This window comes from Oratosquilla oratoria, chromosome 8 (assembly GCF_046742065.1).
Source record: "Oratosquilla oratoria isolate Oo_2021 chromosome 8, ASM4674206v1, whole genome shotgun sequence".
NCBI lineage: Eukaryota > Metazoa > Arthropoda > Malacostraca > Stomatopoda > Squillidae > Oratosquilla > Oratosquilla oratoria.
Genome location: NC_134784.1, coordinates 30,687,138 through 30,704,637, shown reverse-complemented (window position 1 = coordinate 30,704,637; position 17,500 = coordinate 30,687,138). Strand labels below are relative to the sequence as shown.

The 17,500-nt window shown below is 39.3% G+C and overlaps 1 protein-coding gene across 1 annotated transcript in view; it reads right to left on the bottom strand.

Annotated features, from left to right (window-relative positions):
- Positions 1-17,500, bottom strand: part of LOC143027335 (UPF0764 protein C16orf89-like) — a 66,801-nt gene that overhangs the window by 29,142 nt on the left and 20,159 nt on the right. Inside the window, exons 2-5 of the mRNA XM_076188609.1 lie at positions 6,819-6,998; positions 6,125-6,271; positions 5,682-5,902; positions 3,097-3,259 (exon numbers count right to left, since the gene is read on the bottom strand). Coding sequence (XP_076044724.1) covers positions 3,097-3,259; positions 5,682-5,902; positions 6,125-6,271; positions 6,819-6,998 — 711 coding nt within the window. The remainder of the gene's footprint in view (positions 1-3,096; positions 3,260-5,681; positions 5,903-6,124; positions 6,272-6,818; positions 6,999-17,500) is intronic.

Here is a 17,500-nt window from a genome sequence, read left to right as displayed (position 1 = left end):
CATGTTAAATACATTTAAACGGTTTCCAATCTACCTCTTAAATTCCAAGTCTCTGCCCCATATAATGCCGTCGGCACAATCACCCCTTCATACAATCTCCACTTTGCATCAATTCCCAGTTGCCTATTTCTCATAACACTTTTTGATCCCCCAGGCCATTTACTTGCTTCTCTCAATCTACAACTTACCTCCACCTCCATCCCTCCATTTCCCGCCATATGTGACCCCAAATACCTAATCTATCCACTTTTTCCAGCCTCTCTCATTTTAGACTTATTTCCAACTCACTGTCATCCTCTACCTTTGTACATCTCATCACCTTACTTTTACCCACATTTACCTTCAACTTTTTCCTCTCGCATACCTTCTCAAACTCTGTCACTAACTTTCTTAATCCTTCCTCTGATCCCGCCACAAGTGCAGTGTCATGAGCAAAGAACAACTGGCTCACCTCCTATTTTTTTCCACTTTCTTTAACCATCTCCAATCCCCTCCCCATTAACCTCGCCTTTACCTCCCACACCACCCCATCCCTGTACACATAGAACAACAACGGCGACATGATATATCCCTGGCGAAGTCCCACCTTTACCTCAGGCCACTCACTCTCTACATTTCCCATTCTAGCACAGGCTCTACTACTCTCGTAAAAACTCTTGACTGCCTTTAACAGATTTCTCCCAATCATATATATCTACAATACCTCCCACATTGCCCTCCTGTCTACCCTGTCATGAGCCTTTTCCAAATCCATAAAGGCCCCAAAAATATCTTTATCTTTTCCTAAAGTTTTTTCATATATTTGCCTTACCACAAAATTCCGATCCACGCAAACCCTACCTTCCCTATCCCCACACTGTTCCTCACCAATTACTTCCTCTGTTCCTCTCCTAATCAAAACCCTCCCATAAGCCTTCTCAACTACACTCAACAAACTGATCCCTCTGAAACTACTACACTCACATTTGTCCTCTTTTTCCTTGTAAAACGGAACTATACAGGTACTCCTCCAGTCCACCGTTAGACCCACATTAAAGAACCACACCAGCCAGTTTACTATTAATGTACCTCCCTTCTTCAGATATTTTGCTCAAGTACCTTACCCGTTCTCCACATTTTCAGAGCTACTTATACCTCATATTTTCTTGTTTCTTCTCCATTTTCCTCTCCCATCACCGTAATTTTTAGCGCCTCCCACTGCTACAACCAATCACTCCCTATCCTCCTCAACATTCAACAGCTTTCTAAAATACTCCGCCCATGTTCCCCTTACCGCCTCCTCTTACGGTAAAATCTGTCCATCTGCGCCTTTCACCTTTTTTTTTTTTACTTGACTCACCCCCTTTCCTCCCTTAATTTCCTTCCAAAACATCTTTTCATTGTTTTAAAAAAATTATGTCATACTCCTCCCCCATTTTACATCTGCTCTCCTTTTTGCCGCCTTTATATTTTATTTTTGCTTCCTTTCTTTTTTTATATCTCTCATACTTTTCTCTCATCCTACTTTGCAACCAGTCCGTGAAAGCTCGCTTCATCTGCTCTACTACCTTTTTCTACTTTATCGTTCCACCACTCCCTACCTTTCCTTCTATTCCCTTCCATCCTCCTTGTTCCACATACCTTCTTTGCACACCTTGTCACTTTCTCCTTGAAACAGCCCCATTCCTCTTCCACACCTGGTTCTAATTTATCCTTTACTACTTCCTACACCTCTCTCAGCTTCTTCTTGTACTCCTGCTTCTTTCCCTTCTCATTTAAACAATTTACTCTAAGCACCTCTCTACCTTCCACCCTTTTTCCTCTTTCTCCACCTATCCTCCACTCTCAACTTAACTTCCACCAAAAAATTATCTGATGTTCCACCACTCTCTCCCCTAAGAACATGGATATCCAGAACTCTTCCTACTCTTTTCCTGGATACCACAACATAATTAATGTTTTATCAATCACCCTTTCATCCACCACCCTCTCCCATGTGTACTTGTGCTTGACTTTCTTCTTAAACACTGTGTTAACTACCATCAAGTCTTTTTCTAAACATATCTCCACGATTAACACTCCACTATGTTTTTTACCTGGCACTCCACACTTCCCAACAACTCCATCTATTGGTTAATCCTCTACTCTAGCATTGAGATCTCCCAATACCACTACAGTAACATTCCTGCTAAAACTCTATACGCACTCATTTAAATATGTCTAAAAAATCCTTTTCCTCTACACTCTTCTCACTACTAGGCCCATATGCGCTTACAATGGTCCTCATCTCCCTAGTTTCACCTTCATCCTCATTAACCTTGAAGAAACTTCCTTTCACTCCACCACGCGCTTACATACCTTCTCGCTTACTAGTAGAGCAACCTTTTGCTTTCCTCGTCCTCTCTTCACTCCCAACACCCTCCGCACTACACTCCCAAACTCAAAATCACCCCTCCCTTTTAATTTAGTTTCACTTAATACCAACACATCAATCTTCCTTCTCACAAACATTCTGCCTATCTCTTCCCTTTTACTCTCATCTGTACTACACCCACGCGCATTCAGGGCCCCGACATGGGTAAGTGCCGCCCCGGGGCGAGTCGAAAAGTGCCCCCCCCCCCACACACACACACCACCACTACCACCACCTTCCACATCTGATGGTCACTAGCACGATTCACATGTAATATTCATCCACAAAACAACGATTATACACACATCATTCATACACACAACTCATGATAAATAAATAATGCATTAAAAGTACATTAGGGGGAATTTGTTTTACCTTCTTTTCACCAAAAGTGCCGCCCCCCCCCCCAAAAAAAAAAAACTGTCGCGCTGGGGTATTGCCCCCCCCCCTGCCCCTCCCCTTGTCGGGGCCCTGCTCACATTATAAAACCCAAACCTTAGGATTCTGGTTGGAAAACTCCCAGACCCTTTTATGCCTTAACTTCTCAAAGGAATGTACCCATAGGGCTACAGAGAGTAAGATGCCTAGTCCCACACTCCGTCCTGTCAGGTAATCAAAACAACGACAATATCAGCATTGTTGAAGTCTATTAGGAACACCCAGCCATCAGCTCTCAGTCATCCATCCAGATCTCTAGGACCCACCTTGCTCCATGAAGAGGTCCCGACGGTCGACGGGGGGTCCCTCGCTATCAGCCAGGATGCGTGCCTCCTTCAGGATGTTGCTGCAAAGACTGAGCAGAAGTCTGTCAACGCTGACGTAGCCGTCGTCTCTGGCTAGACCCTCTAGCATATTGCCGCAGCCCTCCTGAAAGGTGCACGGTGCCAACTTCTAAAATTCCGTTGAATAAACAAAAACCAAGCGATATGATATCATGCTTGTCAATCGATTATTTTTTGTTTCGTTTGATTTGTTCGTTTTTACTGAGTGTTCATTTACCTTGCCTTATTTTAATTACTTATTTATTTATTCTTTTATCTATTTATCTGCTTATTTGTTTATTCATTTTAACTTCTAAAATTATGGTGGATAAAAAGGAACACACGGCGTCACGGTTGCCAATTTTGTTTTGTTTGGGAGATTTGTTTACTTTACTCATTTGTACTAACATATTTATTTATTTATCCACTTATCTATCTATATATTTATCTATCTATTTGTCATTATTATTATTGTTTTTGCCTCATTGATTTTTTATTATTAATATTTCATTCATTTTCTTTGTTTATTCATTTTTTTAAGAAGAAGAAAAATTATAAAAAAAGAGAAGGGGGACCCTCGCTTCGGTCCCCATTCAGTCGCCTTTGACGATGCGCATGGAAAACACGCTAACGGTGTACTTGTCCTTCGTTGTTGGGTGCTATGGAAAAACTAAAAATGTGAGATTGAATTATTTAAATTACAATGAATGACTGTAGAAATTAAAGGCGACTCAGATTTCTCCTTTCAGTGCGGATTTATCTTCAACAAAGAGAAACCTATTCATACCTTTAGACCAGGGGTCACCAAACTACGGCCCGCGGGCCGGATCCGGCCCGTGACGTCAGTTCATCCGGCCCGCCGACGGTACTTGAATTTGCTTGATAAAACGTATGGAACACTAAACTTTGTGATACAATTTAAATTTAAATATCATGTTTAGAACACTAGGAGATCTTCACGCGAGCGGAGACCTCCTGGCTGCTATGTGCCTTAAATTTACTATTGTAAATTGTAAATTATTGCAAGGATTGTGCAGAATGATTATGTGGCCCGCGCTCGTCATTCTTTCAGTTATCCGGCCCACAGTGAAAAAAGTTTGATGACCCCTGCTCTAGACTGTACGGGTGCCACTAAAGTTCTTAGAATAGAATACGTGATTTTTTTTTTTTTTTTACTTGGTTTTAGTCATAGATACTGTCTAGATATTCCTATTGCACTTCAAGATATTTATCATTCACTCTCTTCACTATGTTCACATCAGTTGTAAACAGACTTGTGTAGTATTTCGTTTTGCATCATTGGAGTAAATTAAGAACATTATGGATGCTAGTATTGACCCCCGTGGCACTTCACTATTTACTTACTCCTGTCCTTTACTAATGTTATTATGTACTAATCTTCCGGAAGGTCTCCTGTTTATCCCAAGCGGTTTCCATTACTTTTCAGTCATCCGATAATTTCCAATTTCCACAGTAGCTGTTTGTCTGGTGCCTTGTCAAAGGTTTCCTTCAAATCTAGATATACATAATCCACCTAGCCATCTGTCTCTGATTCTTGTAGCACATTGACCCCCATGAGTAAAATTTTGAAAAATGATCAATTAATGCTTAACTCATGCTTAACAAATGTTTAACAGACAGCCTTCTATTTCTGAATACGAACAAGGAACACAAGGTTTCCTCCCTTTTCCCGACTTTATAGATTGGTGCCACATTAACCCTTTTCCTATCCAGAAGCACTTTTCCTTCGTCTTATGGACGCAGAATTAGACGTGAATCTTATCCACCAGATTAGAATATATAGCAGAGGTATAGCCTCACATGAAATGAATGCTATGACAAAGATCGAGAGGATACAAAGAACAACGACCAAAATGGTCCTCAGCCTAACAGGGAGATCGTATAAGGAACTATTAGAAAATTTGGATCTGCCCTTATTCTAAGGACAAAGAATGAGGGGTGACATGCTTGTCGTGTTTAGGTCAACGGAAAAGGTGAGGATCATACGCCAGAAGGCGCCTAGCTGCGGCTAAAACCATCACCTTTGCCCTTTCATGCGCTTGGACTGCTGGGAATCGAAGAAGAGTGCGGGATTCGTACCCATGCGAGGCCAGCACGCTTCCGAGTGGCAAAATCTCTTAGTATGGGTCGAGAGAAGAACAAGATGTCACAGAAATAAACCGAAGAAGACAAAAGCGTTTGAAGGATATCAAGGATCATAGTCTTCCGTGCAGATGCGTCAATTCATCCTGAAATAGTCTACAATAGGAAAAAAAAAAGTCCAGGCAAAAAGCACATTATTATTAGGTAAATAGACAATGGAAATAAGCGTACATGCTTTTTTGTGCTATCCTCGGCAATTTGCAATTATTATTTCGAACTATGTGTTCATGTCATCATCTGCACTTCATGTATATCGATTCTTTGCCAAATAAATTTATTATTATTATTATTATCCCCAGAGAGAGAGAGAAAGAAGAAGAAGAAGGTAGGGGTTACAGTGCTCCCGACTCCGGGCCCCATCTCACCTGCTCGGCGATGATCAAGAAGAAGACCTGGTGGGTGAGCGAGTAGCCTGAGTAGCCTGGGGCCGTCAAGTCACGCCAGCACTGCCTCGTGATGGCGCAGTGGTCACTTCGCCCTCGCCACCGGCGGCGACGACGTCCTTCCTGATGAGAGTCACGCCGAAGTGCCCCCAGAATGGCCGCGATGCACTCGTCCGAACGACTCTCCCTCAACTGTTCTTTGTCTATGGAGGAAAGAAGAGAAAAGGGGTCGAGACATGTTGTCGTCATCACGAGGACAATAAATGGAATCATGGAGGGGTGGGGAGGGGGAGGGGGGTATTGTGTACACGCAAAGGCTGTATCTAGGATTTATGCTCAGACGCACCAAAAATAAATATCTGATTAATTATGCAGCAGTAGATGGAGGAAGAGATTCTCTTTTTCTTTTCTCGCTCAACACTCACGTGTGAAGAGAGCTGCAGTGCGCTCTTCGTCGTCGAGGGCGAAGTCATGGGGCAGGGGCGACTCCTGCAGTAGCCAGGAGGCGTTGGCCAAAGACCTGGACTCCAAGGGCACCGCCCAAATCCGCGTAGACAGTAGTCCGCCGATCTCTGTCAAAACATAAATGAATAAATGAATAAATAAATAAATAAATAGGTAGATGAATAAATAGATAGATAGATAGATAGATAAGTAAATAAATAAATAAATAAATAAAAATTTCGACAACGGTTTTGGTAAGTCTCCAAGAAACCTTTATCAGGTACCATAGTGTTTTTTCATATTCATTCGTTTTTTATTTGTTTATTTATCTACTTATTTATTTATTTTTGTAGATTTACCTTATTTACTTTACTTATTTTGTTTATTCTATTTATCTATTTACTGATTTGTTTATTAAACTGTCTTGCTGTTTTCTTTTTCATATATCCATTACTGTACATTATGCAGTGCTTACTTGTTTACTGAATGATGCATTTGCTAGTTTGTCTTATTGAATTACACATTATCTCTCTTTTTATCTAATGATTAATTTGGCTTATTCCAATAATGTTTCCTGATTTTATTAATCTACTTATGAAGAACCCCGACAGTGTTTCTACATCAAAACTAGAAAAATCGTTAGTTTGATTTTGTGGAGAAAGGCGACACGCTTACTCTCGTTGTACATTGGGAAGTTGTATTGGACGACGGGGCGGGCGCGGTGGTTGAGGTACTGAGCGTGTTGCTGCAAACTCTTCAGCAAAGGCGTCACTTCCTTCAAGTCACGTCCGACGCCGTTGCTGGTGAGTGCGGTCCCTTTCTCCTCGATAAGTTCGAGCAAAAGTTCGAGCTGAGCTGTGGGAGGAGGTATTATGGCGAGGAATTAGCACAACTGTAGATTCATCTGATTTGTTTATGCAGATGACGTAACTCGTTTAGTAAATATAGTAAATGTCGTTAAGAGGAGGCTGGACGGAGAGTACCAGTCGTCAAGCCACTCAGCCAGCCAGGGAAGGCCGTAAATCGGCCAGAAATAAAAAGCCAAAATGCACGGAGAAAATACACTACATAAAAGTATTACCTGGATGGTTACTGCTCGATTCAGACTTGGTTTGACATGGTTAGGCCAGGCAAAGCTAGGCTAGGTTTATGATAAGCCAAGATTGGTCGTAAAATTCAAAATAAAAAACAGTACGGTTTACTAAGCATGCCGTGATGGGTCGCATTTCTCTCTCTCTCTCTCTCTCTCTCTCTCTCTCTCTCTCTCTCTCTCTCTCTCTCTCTCTCTCTCTCTCTCTCTCTCTCTCTCTCTCTCTCTCTCTCTCTCTCTCTCTCTCTCTCTCTCTCTCTCTCTCTCTCTCTCTCTCTCTCTCTCTCTCTCTCTCTCTCTCTCTCTCTCTCTCTCTCTCTCTCTCTCTCTCTCTCTTGCGTTCTGGCTTGAGGATGAATAGTTATCATATCATATCATAGTGAAGCGATAGGTAGTGCGATTTCGGAAACTAGTAGACGTTGAAGCTGCATCCAGAATTTACGCTCGCAAAATATGATAATGACTCATTTGCTAAATAGATATGGAGAAGATACACGCCGTAGCTCAGTGTACTCTCCCTCTCTCCTTCCCCCTCCCCCTCCCCCTCCCTTTCCCCCTCCCCTCCCCTTCCCCCTCCCCCCCTCCTCCTCCCCCTCCTCCTCCCCCTCCCCTTCCCCCTCCCCCTCTCCCTCCATGCCTATCACAAGAAACCATGCGTATTTAAACAGAATAACGTAAGATAAACAGCAGTATGGATTCAGTAAAGGTAAGAGAACGATCAACGGAATATTTACTCTGAGGATGATTGCAAAGCCATCGAGATGCAGAAAGACGTTTACATGTACTTCGTAATCTTTGAAAATATTTTCTGGCAAAGTGAGACATGAGATAATGATATAGATGGTGAAGGATATTAGACTTGATAGGAAAAAATTAAGATTGTTACATATCCTATGTTGAGATCAAAGAGCAGCCCTGACAGCTGGATATGATAATGAGTTTTAATTTACTAGAAAACGACAATACGAAATGAACATCGCTGATAAATCCAAAGAGAATCCCAAAGAATTCTATAGTTATATTAGAGATAAAAGGTTGTTAGGAATCACATTGGTCCACTATTATCTGCTGACGGTCAACTTGAATATTCAAATGAAGGAATGTGTAATATCTTAAACAATTATTTTAGTTCGGTATTCGTAAACGAAACACCTCAAAGTGAATTCCAAACTGAAACCTGTGAAAAGTCTGGGGTAAACTTACTACGGTAAATATAACAAAATAAAAAATTAAAAGGTGTATAGACAAACTCAAAATTAATAAAACACCAGGGCCTGACGGTTGGCATCCAAGAATCTTAAAGGAAATGAAAAATTAGATTGTTGTTCCATTAGAAATTATTTTCAAGAAATCCATCATATCCGGAGATGTCCCAAGAGAATGAAGGCTAGCTAACGTTACTCCCATATTCAAAAAAGGTGACAAAATGAAACCAAATAACTATAGGCCTATAAGTTTGACTTCAATCGTAGGAAAAATAATGGAAACTATCATCAGAGATGCTATCGAACATCATTTAGAAAGTAACCGTTTGATAAATGATAGCCAGCATGGTTTTAGACGGAAACGTTCTTGCGTGACTAACTTACTCGAATTCTACAACACAGTTATCTCGAATTATGACAAAAGAAACGATATAGATTTAATATATCTAGACTTTGCAAAAGCTTTTGATACCGTCCCACACGAAAGACTACTTACTAAATTAGCTTTACACAAAATAAGTGGTAGCCTATTAGGTTGGACTAGTAATTGGTTGAATGGTCGAAAACAGAGAGTTGTTTTAAATGGAAAAACTTCTGGATGGAAAAGTGTTGCAAGTGGAGTTCCTCAGGGTTCCGTTCTTGGACCACTTCTATTCATAGTATATATAAATGATATAGACCATGGACTAAAATCTACTGTTTCCAAATTTGCTGATGATACAAAACTGTGCGGAGTGGCAAATGATCACTCAAACAAATTAGATATTCAAGAAGATTTAGATCAATTACAGCAATGGTCTGAAAAGTGGCTAATGAAATTTAACACAAGTAAATGCAAGGTAATGCACATAGGTAAAAATAACAGTAAGTACGATTACAAGTTATTTGGAAATTCGTTAACAAAAGTGGATAGTGAAAAAGATCTCGGCGTAATTATCAGTAACGACCTCAAATCATCCAAGCAGTGTATTTCAGCCTCTGAGAAAGCAAATAAGATTCTGGGACTGATTGCGCGATCTTTTGATTTCAAAAGTCCATCACTCATTAACAAGCTATATAAATCGTTAGTTCGTCCACATTTGGAATATGCTGTTTCCGTATGGTCACCGAATCTCATTAAAGACATTGACAGACTGGAAAAAGTACAACGGCGAGCCACAAAACTGATTCCAAATATCAAAAATAAATCATACGAAAATCGACTAAAACATATGAATCTGTTTTCCCTAAAAAAGCGTAGACTCAGAGGTGACTTGATACAGGTCTTTAAGATTCTAAAGGGAATTGACAACATCAAAAGTGACAAAATTTTCATATTGAATGAGAATCAGACAAGAAACAATGGTCTCAAACTGTCCGGAAATAGATTCAATTTGGAGGTAGAAACAACTTTGCCAACCGTGTAGTTAATGAATGGAATAAACTTCCTGCACAGGTAGTGCAATGTAGTTCAGTTCGAAGCTTTAAGAATCGTTTAGATAAATACCTAAGTAAGATGCTGTAATGATTATAATTTATCTTATACTATTTGTTTTTATTTTGTTATCTTTTGTCTGTCTGATTTTCATTTATTATTAGTTATATGTCAATTTCTTATTATTTACTATTTACCTGTTTGTTTATTATTTAAGTATACCTATACATCTATTTATGTATTTTATTTGTTATTTACATTATTACAGTTTTTATTTATTATTTTATTATATGATTTTTTTCGCATCCGACCTAGATATGGATCAAAAGGTCTCCTGTCGGCATGCTCCGCCTTTGCAATCCTTTGTAATCCTTTGTTATCCATTTTTTATGGACAATTTTAAGACAAGACTGATTGGGTAGAAATACGTTAAGTAGTCAGACAAGGATAGAAGCTTTCCCCCCCGCTTTATTTTTATCATACGGACAAAAACGAATTAAGGGATTGTAGGAGACAGATTGAAGGAAGAAATATAAAAAGATAAACATACAACGATGCCCTGACGATACAGTATTATATGCGGACTCCAAAAAAAATCCAAGGGTTGGTTAACCAACTACATGAATCATGTGATCATGTGAGAAAAGAGAAAGTTAAAATTAGCACTAACAAGATAAAAGTTATTGAAATTGCTGGAAGAAAGGACATAATGAATATAAGGATATCTAAGGTAGAGTTACTCAGCAAATGGAAATATTCGAGTGATTAGGAGATGTAATTTCAGAAAAAAATGGGAAGAGGTAAAAACACGGGTAATCACATTAAAAGCAGCCTACGGAAAAAAAATACAAACACATATTTCTATGAACATGGATATTAGGTTGAAAATATTGAGATATTATATGAGGTGAACGTTAACATATGGGCGTGAAATATAGATGGTAAAGAAGGATGTGGTTAAAAGAGTAGAAGACGTGGAGATGTTCGTGCGAAGAATGTTAAGAATCCCGTGGACTGCTGGATTTATAAAGAAACACTGAGAAAAACTGGAATGGAGAGATATCTGTTAAAAGAATGATAATAATGATGATAAAAAGATGAATTGATAAATTGATAAATACATGGGAAATAGAAATCAACTAAGGGTAGACAATTTTAAGAAGAAATGTATGTTGGCAAGAGAGATCCCTATTAAAAAAGCATAGAGAGACATCAAATCGTAAAACTTATTCTAAGAGCAGCTGTCTGTTGGGAAGAGTAGAGAAAACACAAAGAAAAGGAAAAAGAGTGAATGAATTTTATGGAAGCACTACTTAGCACCTCGGAGATGGACGAAGGATTCCATGGACCTACAAGGATTGGATGATGATAACGGGGTACAATGGATATTTGTAGTCGACCTACGCCACCTGACAGATACTCCAGTAAAATAAGATTACTATTACATAGACTATTGTGATAGTTACAGTGTTAGTGGTGCCTATGGTGATGATAATTATGATGGTGATAGTGATGATGGCGGAGGAGGCTACAGGTCTGGGGAAGGCACACTTGTGTCTACTAGTAACTTCAAAACCCCGACTCATCAAGAGGTTATATGGGCCATTAATCCGCCCACATTTGGAATGATTATGCAGAGTTCATACGGTGCCATGAATGGCGGGAAAGGGAGGGGGAGGAGGGTCCACCTGGAGGGTAATAATCATCAAAGGGTTATTAGTCTCATTAGGAGCCTGGAGCTTCATATAGCACTTGCCACACACTACTGCCAAGTCACTCAAATATACTAAATTCTATTTGAATTAATTAAGAGTGAAATAGACGCTTATTTACTCGTTTAATGGTATGTATGTTGATATATATTTCTGTCCCTAGAATCTAGGGGGGCTTGGAGTATGGGATACTCTCATTCTAACAATCTAGGGAGGAAAGGGTTTTTTTCTCTCCCACCTCTCATCTCCACTCCTTCTCTCGTAATAAGTGTCACAAGGGCCAGTATTTATCATTCACTGTGACGATTGACCTTGCTGCACAACCATTAGTACACACACACACACATACACACACACACACACACACACACACACACACACACACACACACACACACACACACACACACACACACACACACACACATAACATCCCCTTGCTCAAGGATGACAATAAGAACATTTCACGCTGTATTTACCTTGTTCTTTTTACCTAACTACAACTCGCATGTTTCTCCAACAGTCTTATCATTATGCTTTTTGGTGACTAATTTTCCATGATCAAACTCCTCCGAGATCCTTTTCTTTTTCACTTTTGTGGTCAACTCATTTCCCATTGTGTATTCACTTATTTGTATTGGTTCTATACAGAGTTACACTCGTTGGGTTCCCCCTCTCTGTCTTCATAGATCAAACTTAGTCTTCCATTTGTTTGTAGTTTTAGATTTGATTATATTTTATAAACTAGTTTGGTGACATTCTTCAATGAAGTTGTCTCATTTTCCAAGACCTCGTGATGCCCTCTTGTCCCAATCAAATTGATTTTAGCCTCTTTCCCTTCTTTCTTTTAACGACGGCAGTCCCAACAATTCTAATCTTTCCTTACACGGTTTGTGTGTTAAACTAATGAACAACGCGGTCGCTTCTCTTTGTATTATCTTGAGTTTGTTTATACTATCTTACAAAGGATTGCAAAGGCGAGGCATGCCGGCAAAAGACCTTTTGGTCCATAATTAGGTCGAATGCGAATATATATATATATATATATATACATATCCAACCGGTGATTAAATTTATCAACGTGTTGAAACACTGCTGAATTTATTTGGATTTGTAGCCCCCAATTTTTAGAACCAAGTCCCAATTAACAAAATTAGCCTACCCTCATTGGTTTCTGGATAAAGCCCTTAGTCAAGCCAGAGCAAGTTTTTTCAAACACCCTTCCAGTCAATTGTCCAAGTTTCTTCCCAAAGAGAAAGTAAATTTAATTCATAACTACCCCAATACTATTAATAAAAAAGTTGTTAATGTTCACCAGAGGTTGAAGGAAGAACATATCCCAGGTGTTTACTCCCTTCCATGTAAAGACTGTAACCTTTCAGGATTGCAGGTAGCAATTCCGCTTATCTTTCTTTCGTCCGACTGTGGTGTTAGTTGTGATATATACTTATATATGTATATATATATAAATATATATATATATATATATACACACATATATATATATATATATATATATATATATATATATATATATATAATGATAAATTAATTAATTAATTAATTAATTAATTAATTAATAAAAATGATAATAATATAAATAATAATAAATAAAATAAATGAATAAATGCATAGGTATAGTTAAATAATAAACATGTAAATAGTAGATAATAATAAATTAGCATATAACTAATAATAAATGAAAATCAAGCAAATAGTAATAAACAAACAAACAAACAAACAAATAAAAAATAATATAAAGAAAATGGCAGTCATTACTGTATCTTGCTTAGGTGTTTATATATATGAATCTTAAAACTTCGAACTGAACTACATTGCACTGCATCTGCAGGAAGTTTATTCCATTCATTAACTACACGGTTGGCAAAGTTGTTTCTACCCATTTCCAAACTGAATATATTTCCTGGCAGTTTGAAACCATTATTTCTTGTCTGATTCTCATTCAATGTGAAAATTTTGCCACTTTTGATTTTGTCAATTCCCTTTAGAATTTTAAAGACCTGTATCAAGTCACCTCTGAGTCTACGCTTTTTTTGGGGAAAACAGATTCATATATTTTAATTTATTTTCATATGATTTATTTTTTATATTTGGGATCAGTTTTGTGGCTCTCCGTTGCACTTTTTTCAATCTATCAATGTCTTTAATGAGATTCGGTGACCATACGGAAACAGCATATCCCAAATGTGGACGAACTAACGATTTATATAACTTGTCAATGAGAGATGGACTTTTGAAGTCAAAAGATCGCGCAATCAGTCTTAGAATCTTATTTGCTTACTCAGAGGCTGAAATACACTGCTTAGATGATTTGAGATCGTTAATGATAATTACGCCGAGATCCTTTTCACTATCTACTTTTGTTAACGAATTTCCAAATAACTTGTAATCGTACCTACTGTTATTTTTGCCTATGTGCATTACCTTGCATTTACTTGTGTTGAATTTCATTAGCCACTTTTCAGACCATTGCTGTAATTTATCTAAAAATTCTTGAATATCTAATTGGTTTAAGTGATCATTTGCCATTCCGCACAGTTTTGTATCATCAGCAAATTTGGATATAATATATTTTAGTCGTAATATTTTTACATCTAGAAGTTTTTCCATTTAAAACAACTCTGTTTTCGATCATTCGACCAATTACTAGTCCAACTTAATAGGCTACCACTTACTCCGTGTGAAGCTAATTTAGTAAGTAGTCTTTCGTGTGGGACGGTATCAGTAGCTTTTCCAAAGTCTAGATGTATTAAATATATATTGTTTCTTTTGTCATAATTCGAGATGACTGTGTTGTAGAATTCGAGTAAGTTAGTCACGCAAGAACGTTTCCGTCTAAAACCATGCTGGCTATTTTATTTTCTCCATCTCTCCGTCCATATAGTCCAAAACCTTGTTGATTTGTTTGTCGGGTGACATATTATCTATGGCCAGAACTCATCGATCTTTTTCTTCTTTCGCCCTTGTACTTGTTTCGCTTCTTTGACACTGAAGTTCATTTTCCACGCTTGGTTCCAGTCATATTATCCTGCTATTTATTTTCGTAATATCTCACAATTTCTTAATACTCTCTTCTCGCGATCATTGCATCAACAGCAAACATGTGAAACTAGTTTGTCATACCTTCCATCATGTCGTTTGTGTGAATCAAGATCATTACAGGTGTTAGAGCTGACCCTTACTGCGGAACTCCACTCGTCCCTTCTATCTTATTCAAACATTTTATACTTAATTATTGTTTTCGTGTATCGTTCTTTCTAGAAATTCTTCGTCCATTTCAGGAATATTTCAGTCTTCCTTCAGTATGCTCTAACCTCGAAATACTCGACCTTGCCAAGGGTTTTCCCCAGACGGTACACGCATTCTACCACAGACCCCCCCCCCTCTCTCTCTCTCTCTCTATCTCTCTCTCTCTCTCTCTCTCTCTCTCTCTCTCTCTCTCTCTCTCTCTCTCTCTCTCTCTCTCTCTCTCTCTCTCTCTCTCATGGGGGACTTCAACCACTCTTGAGCAAAAACTTCATAAGTTCGATATATATGAACTTCATTTTTTAAACATAATTGATTGATTTCAAAAGAGCTGGCCCTTTTTTCACAATCGTTTCACACAACTGAGCTGTCTTGCTAATCAGAGACACTGGCCAATAATTCAGGGATACCTTCTCATGTTCTCCTTTATCAATTGGTACCACATTAGTCCTCCTCTTGTCTTGTGGCGCTAACCCCTCTTCTCACGAACACCCAATCAAGCTATGAATCCCTTTTGGGATTGTTATCTACGCTCCTTAAAATCAGATTTGATATCCTCTTATGCCCTGGAGCTTTCCTTGTGTCGAATATTTCCAATGTTTTGTGCGTTTCCTTTACCTCTGGGTCTATACAGTCTAACCAGAGATTACTTCTTTCACGCATTCCAGAGTTGTATATCTAAATGGCACATCGTCCTGTGGAAGTCTGCAAAATTGCTATGTTGTCACCACAAGACGCCAATAATTCTAACCCACCTTTCCTATTCACACTCTTCTTCATCTGCAAAGTCATTTTCTTTGGTCAACATTGATAAGAAAATGTTGTTCCTTATTTCCGCCTGTGTTGATGCGGTTCCATACATCTCCATAGACTATTATTAACAACTGAGGTTCCTTCACCGTGTCTCAGTTAACCGTTATGTGTGTGTGTGTGTGTGTGTGTGTGTGTGTGTGTGTGTGTGTGTGTGTGTGTGTGTGTGTGTGTGTGTGTGTGTGTGTGTGTGTGTGTGTGTGTGTTTACCTAGTTGTACCTAGTTGTATCTTACGGGAAGGGGAGCTATGCTCGTGGTGTCCCGTCTCTGTATCTCACCATGTCTAATTTGCTCTTAATTAAAATTGTATATTGTTTTTTCACACACTATTGTTTCGTCTAGTATATTCCATACATCCACAGCTCTGTGGGGAAAGCTGTTCTTTTTCAGATTTTTTCTGTAACTGTCCTTTTTTGAGCTTCCTTCCATGTCCTCTTGTGTTTCTCTTATACCAATTTAGTAAGTCTTCTCTATCAAGGACTTCTATACCTCTGTAGATAGTCAACAAGTTACCTTTTTCTCTCCTTTGTTGTAATTCTACTTTTGGCAATCTGTCTTCATATGACATTTTTGACAGTGTTGTGACCATCTTCGTAGTTGATCTCTAGATTCTCCCAATTTCCCTTATATTCTTTTTAGTACTGGATGACCGTAGTGTCGCTGCATACTCCAATTTTGGCTTTATCAGTGTGACTAGTATTTTCTTTACCATTTCTTCATCCAAAGAAGTAAAAGCCACTTTTATTAATCTTAGCAAGTTATAGGTTTCACCGACAATTTTGTTTATCTGTTTGTCCAGGGGACATTGTGTCCTTTGTGATGATCACTCCCAGGTCTTTTTCAGATCCCACTTTCTTTACTTTCTTTGCATCAATTCTATATTGTCCTGATACCCTTGTATCCTTGTGTGAATGTGTGTGTGTGTGTGTGTGTGTGTGTGTGTGTGTGTGTGTGTGTGTGTGTGTGTGTGTGTGTGTGTGTGTGTGTGTGTGTGTGTGTGTGTGTGTGTGTGTGTGTGTGTGTGTGTGTAGGTAGGTCACCTTGGTCTTTGGAACACGTGTTGGACTCGTGACCGACAGCTTTTTCCCTCCCGGAAGAGAGCTCAGATTTCTTATGACCGATCTATGGGTAATGCTGTGACCTTACATTTTAACACAACCCCAACTCCCCGCCCACGAGAGTTGGAGTAACGACTCGAAGCGCAGCGATACTGAAATTATTTCAGCCCTGGGCAGGATTCGAACCCGGACCGCCGTAGTGACAGTCAGGGACTCTACCAACCGCGCCACCGAGTCGTGTGTGTGTGTGTGTGTGTGTGTGTGTGTGTGTGTGTGTGTGTGTGTGTGTGTGTGTGTGTGTGTGTGTGTGTGTGTGTGTGTGTGTGTGTGTGTGTGTGTGTGTGTGTGTGTGTGTGTGTGTGTGTGTGTGTGTGTGTGTGTGCGTGTGTGTGTGTGTGTGTGTGTGTGTGTGTGTAAGTGTGTGTGTGTGTGTGTGTGTGTGTGTGTGTGTGTGTGTGTGTGTGTGTGTGTGTGTGTGTGTGTGTGTGTGTGTGTGTGTGCGCGCATATACATCTATATGTATGCATAGGGTCCTTCTAGAATCCTTACCACGCAATGGCCTTTTCTAGTCACCGGCGAAAGAAGTAATAGAGGATCCTCCATTAAATGGAAGGACCACCACCACCTCCTCCTGCCAAATGAGGATCCTTCGTGAGATGCCTCAGAGCCAGGGAGGGGCCGCTGACAACCGCCGCATTATAAGAGGGAGTCCTGAGTCCCCAGGCGGGGGTCTATAATGTCAGCAGAGGGTCGAATTTACTCGAAGCAGATGTCTAGCCATCATTAGTGGATGAGGTGTTT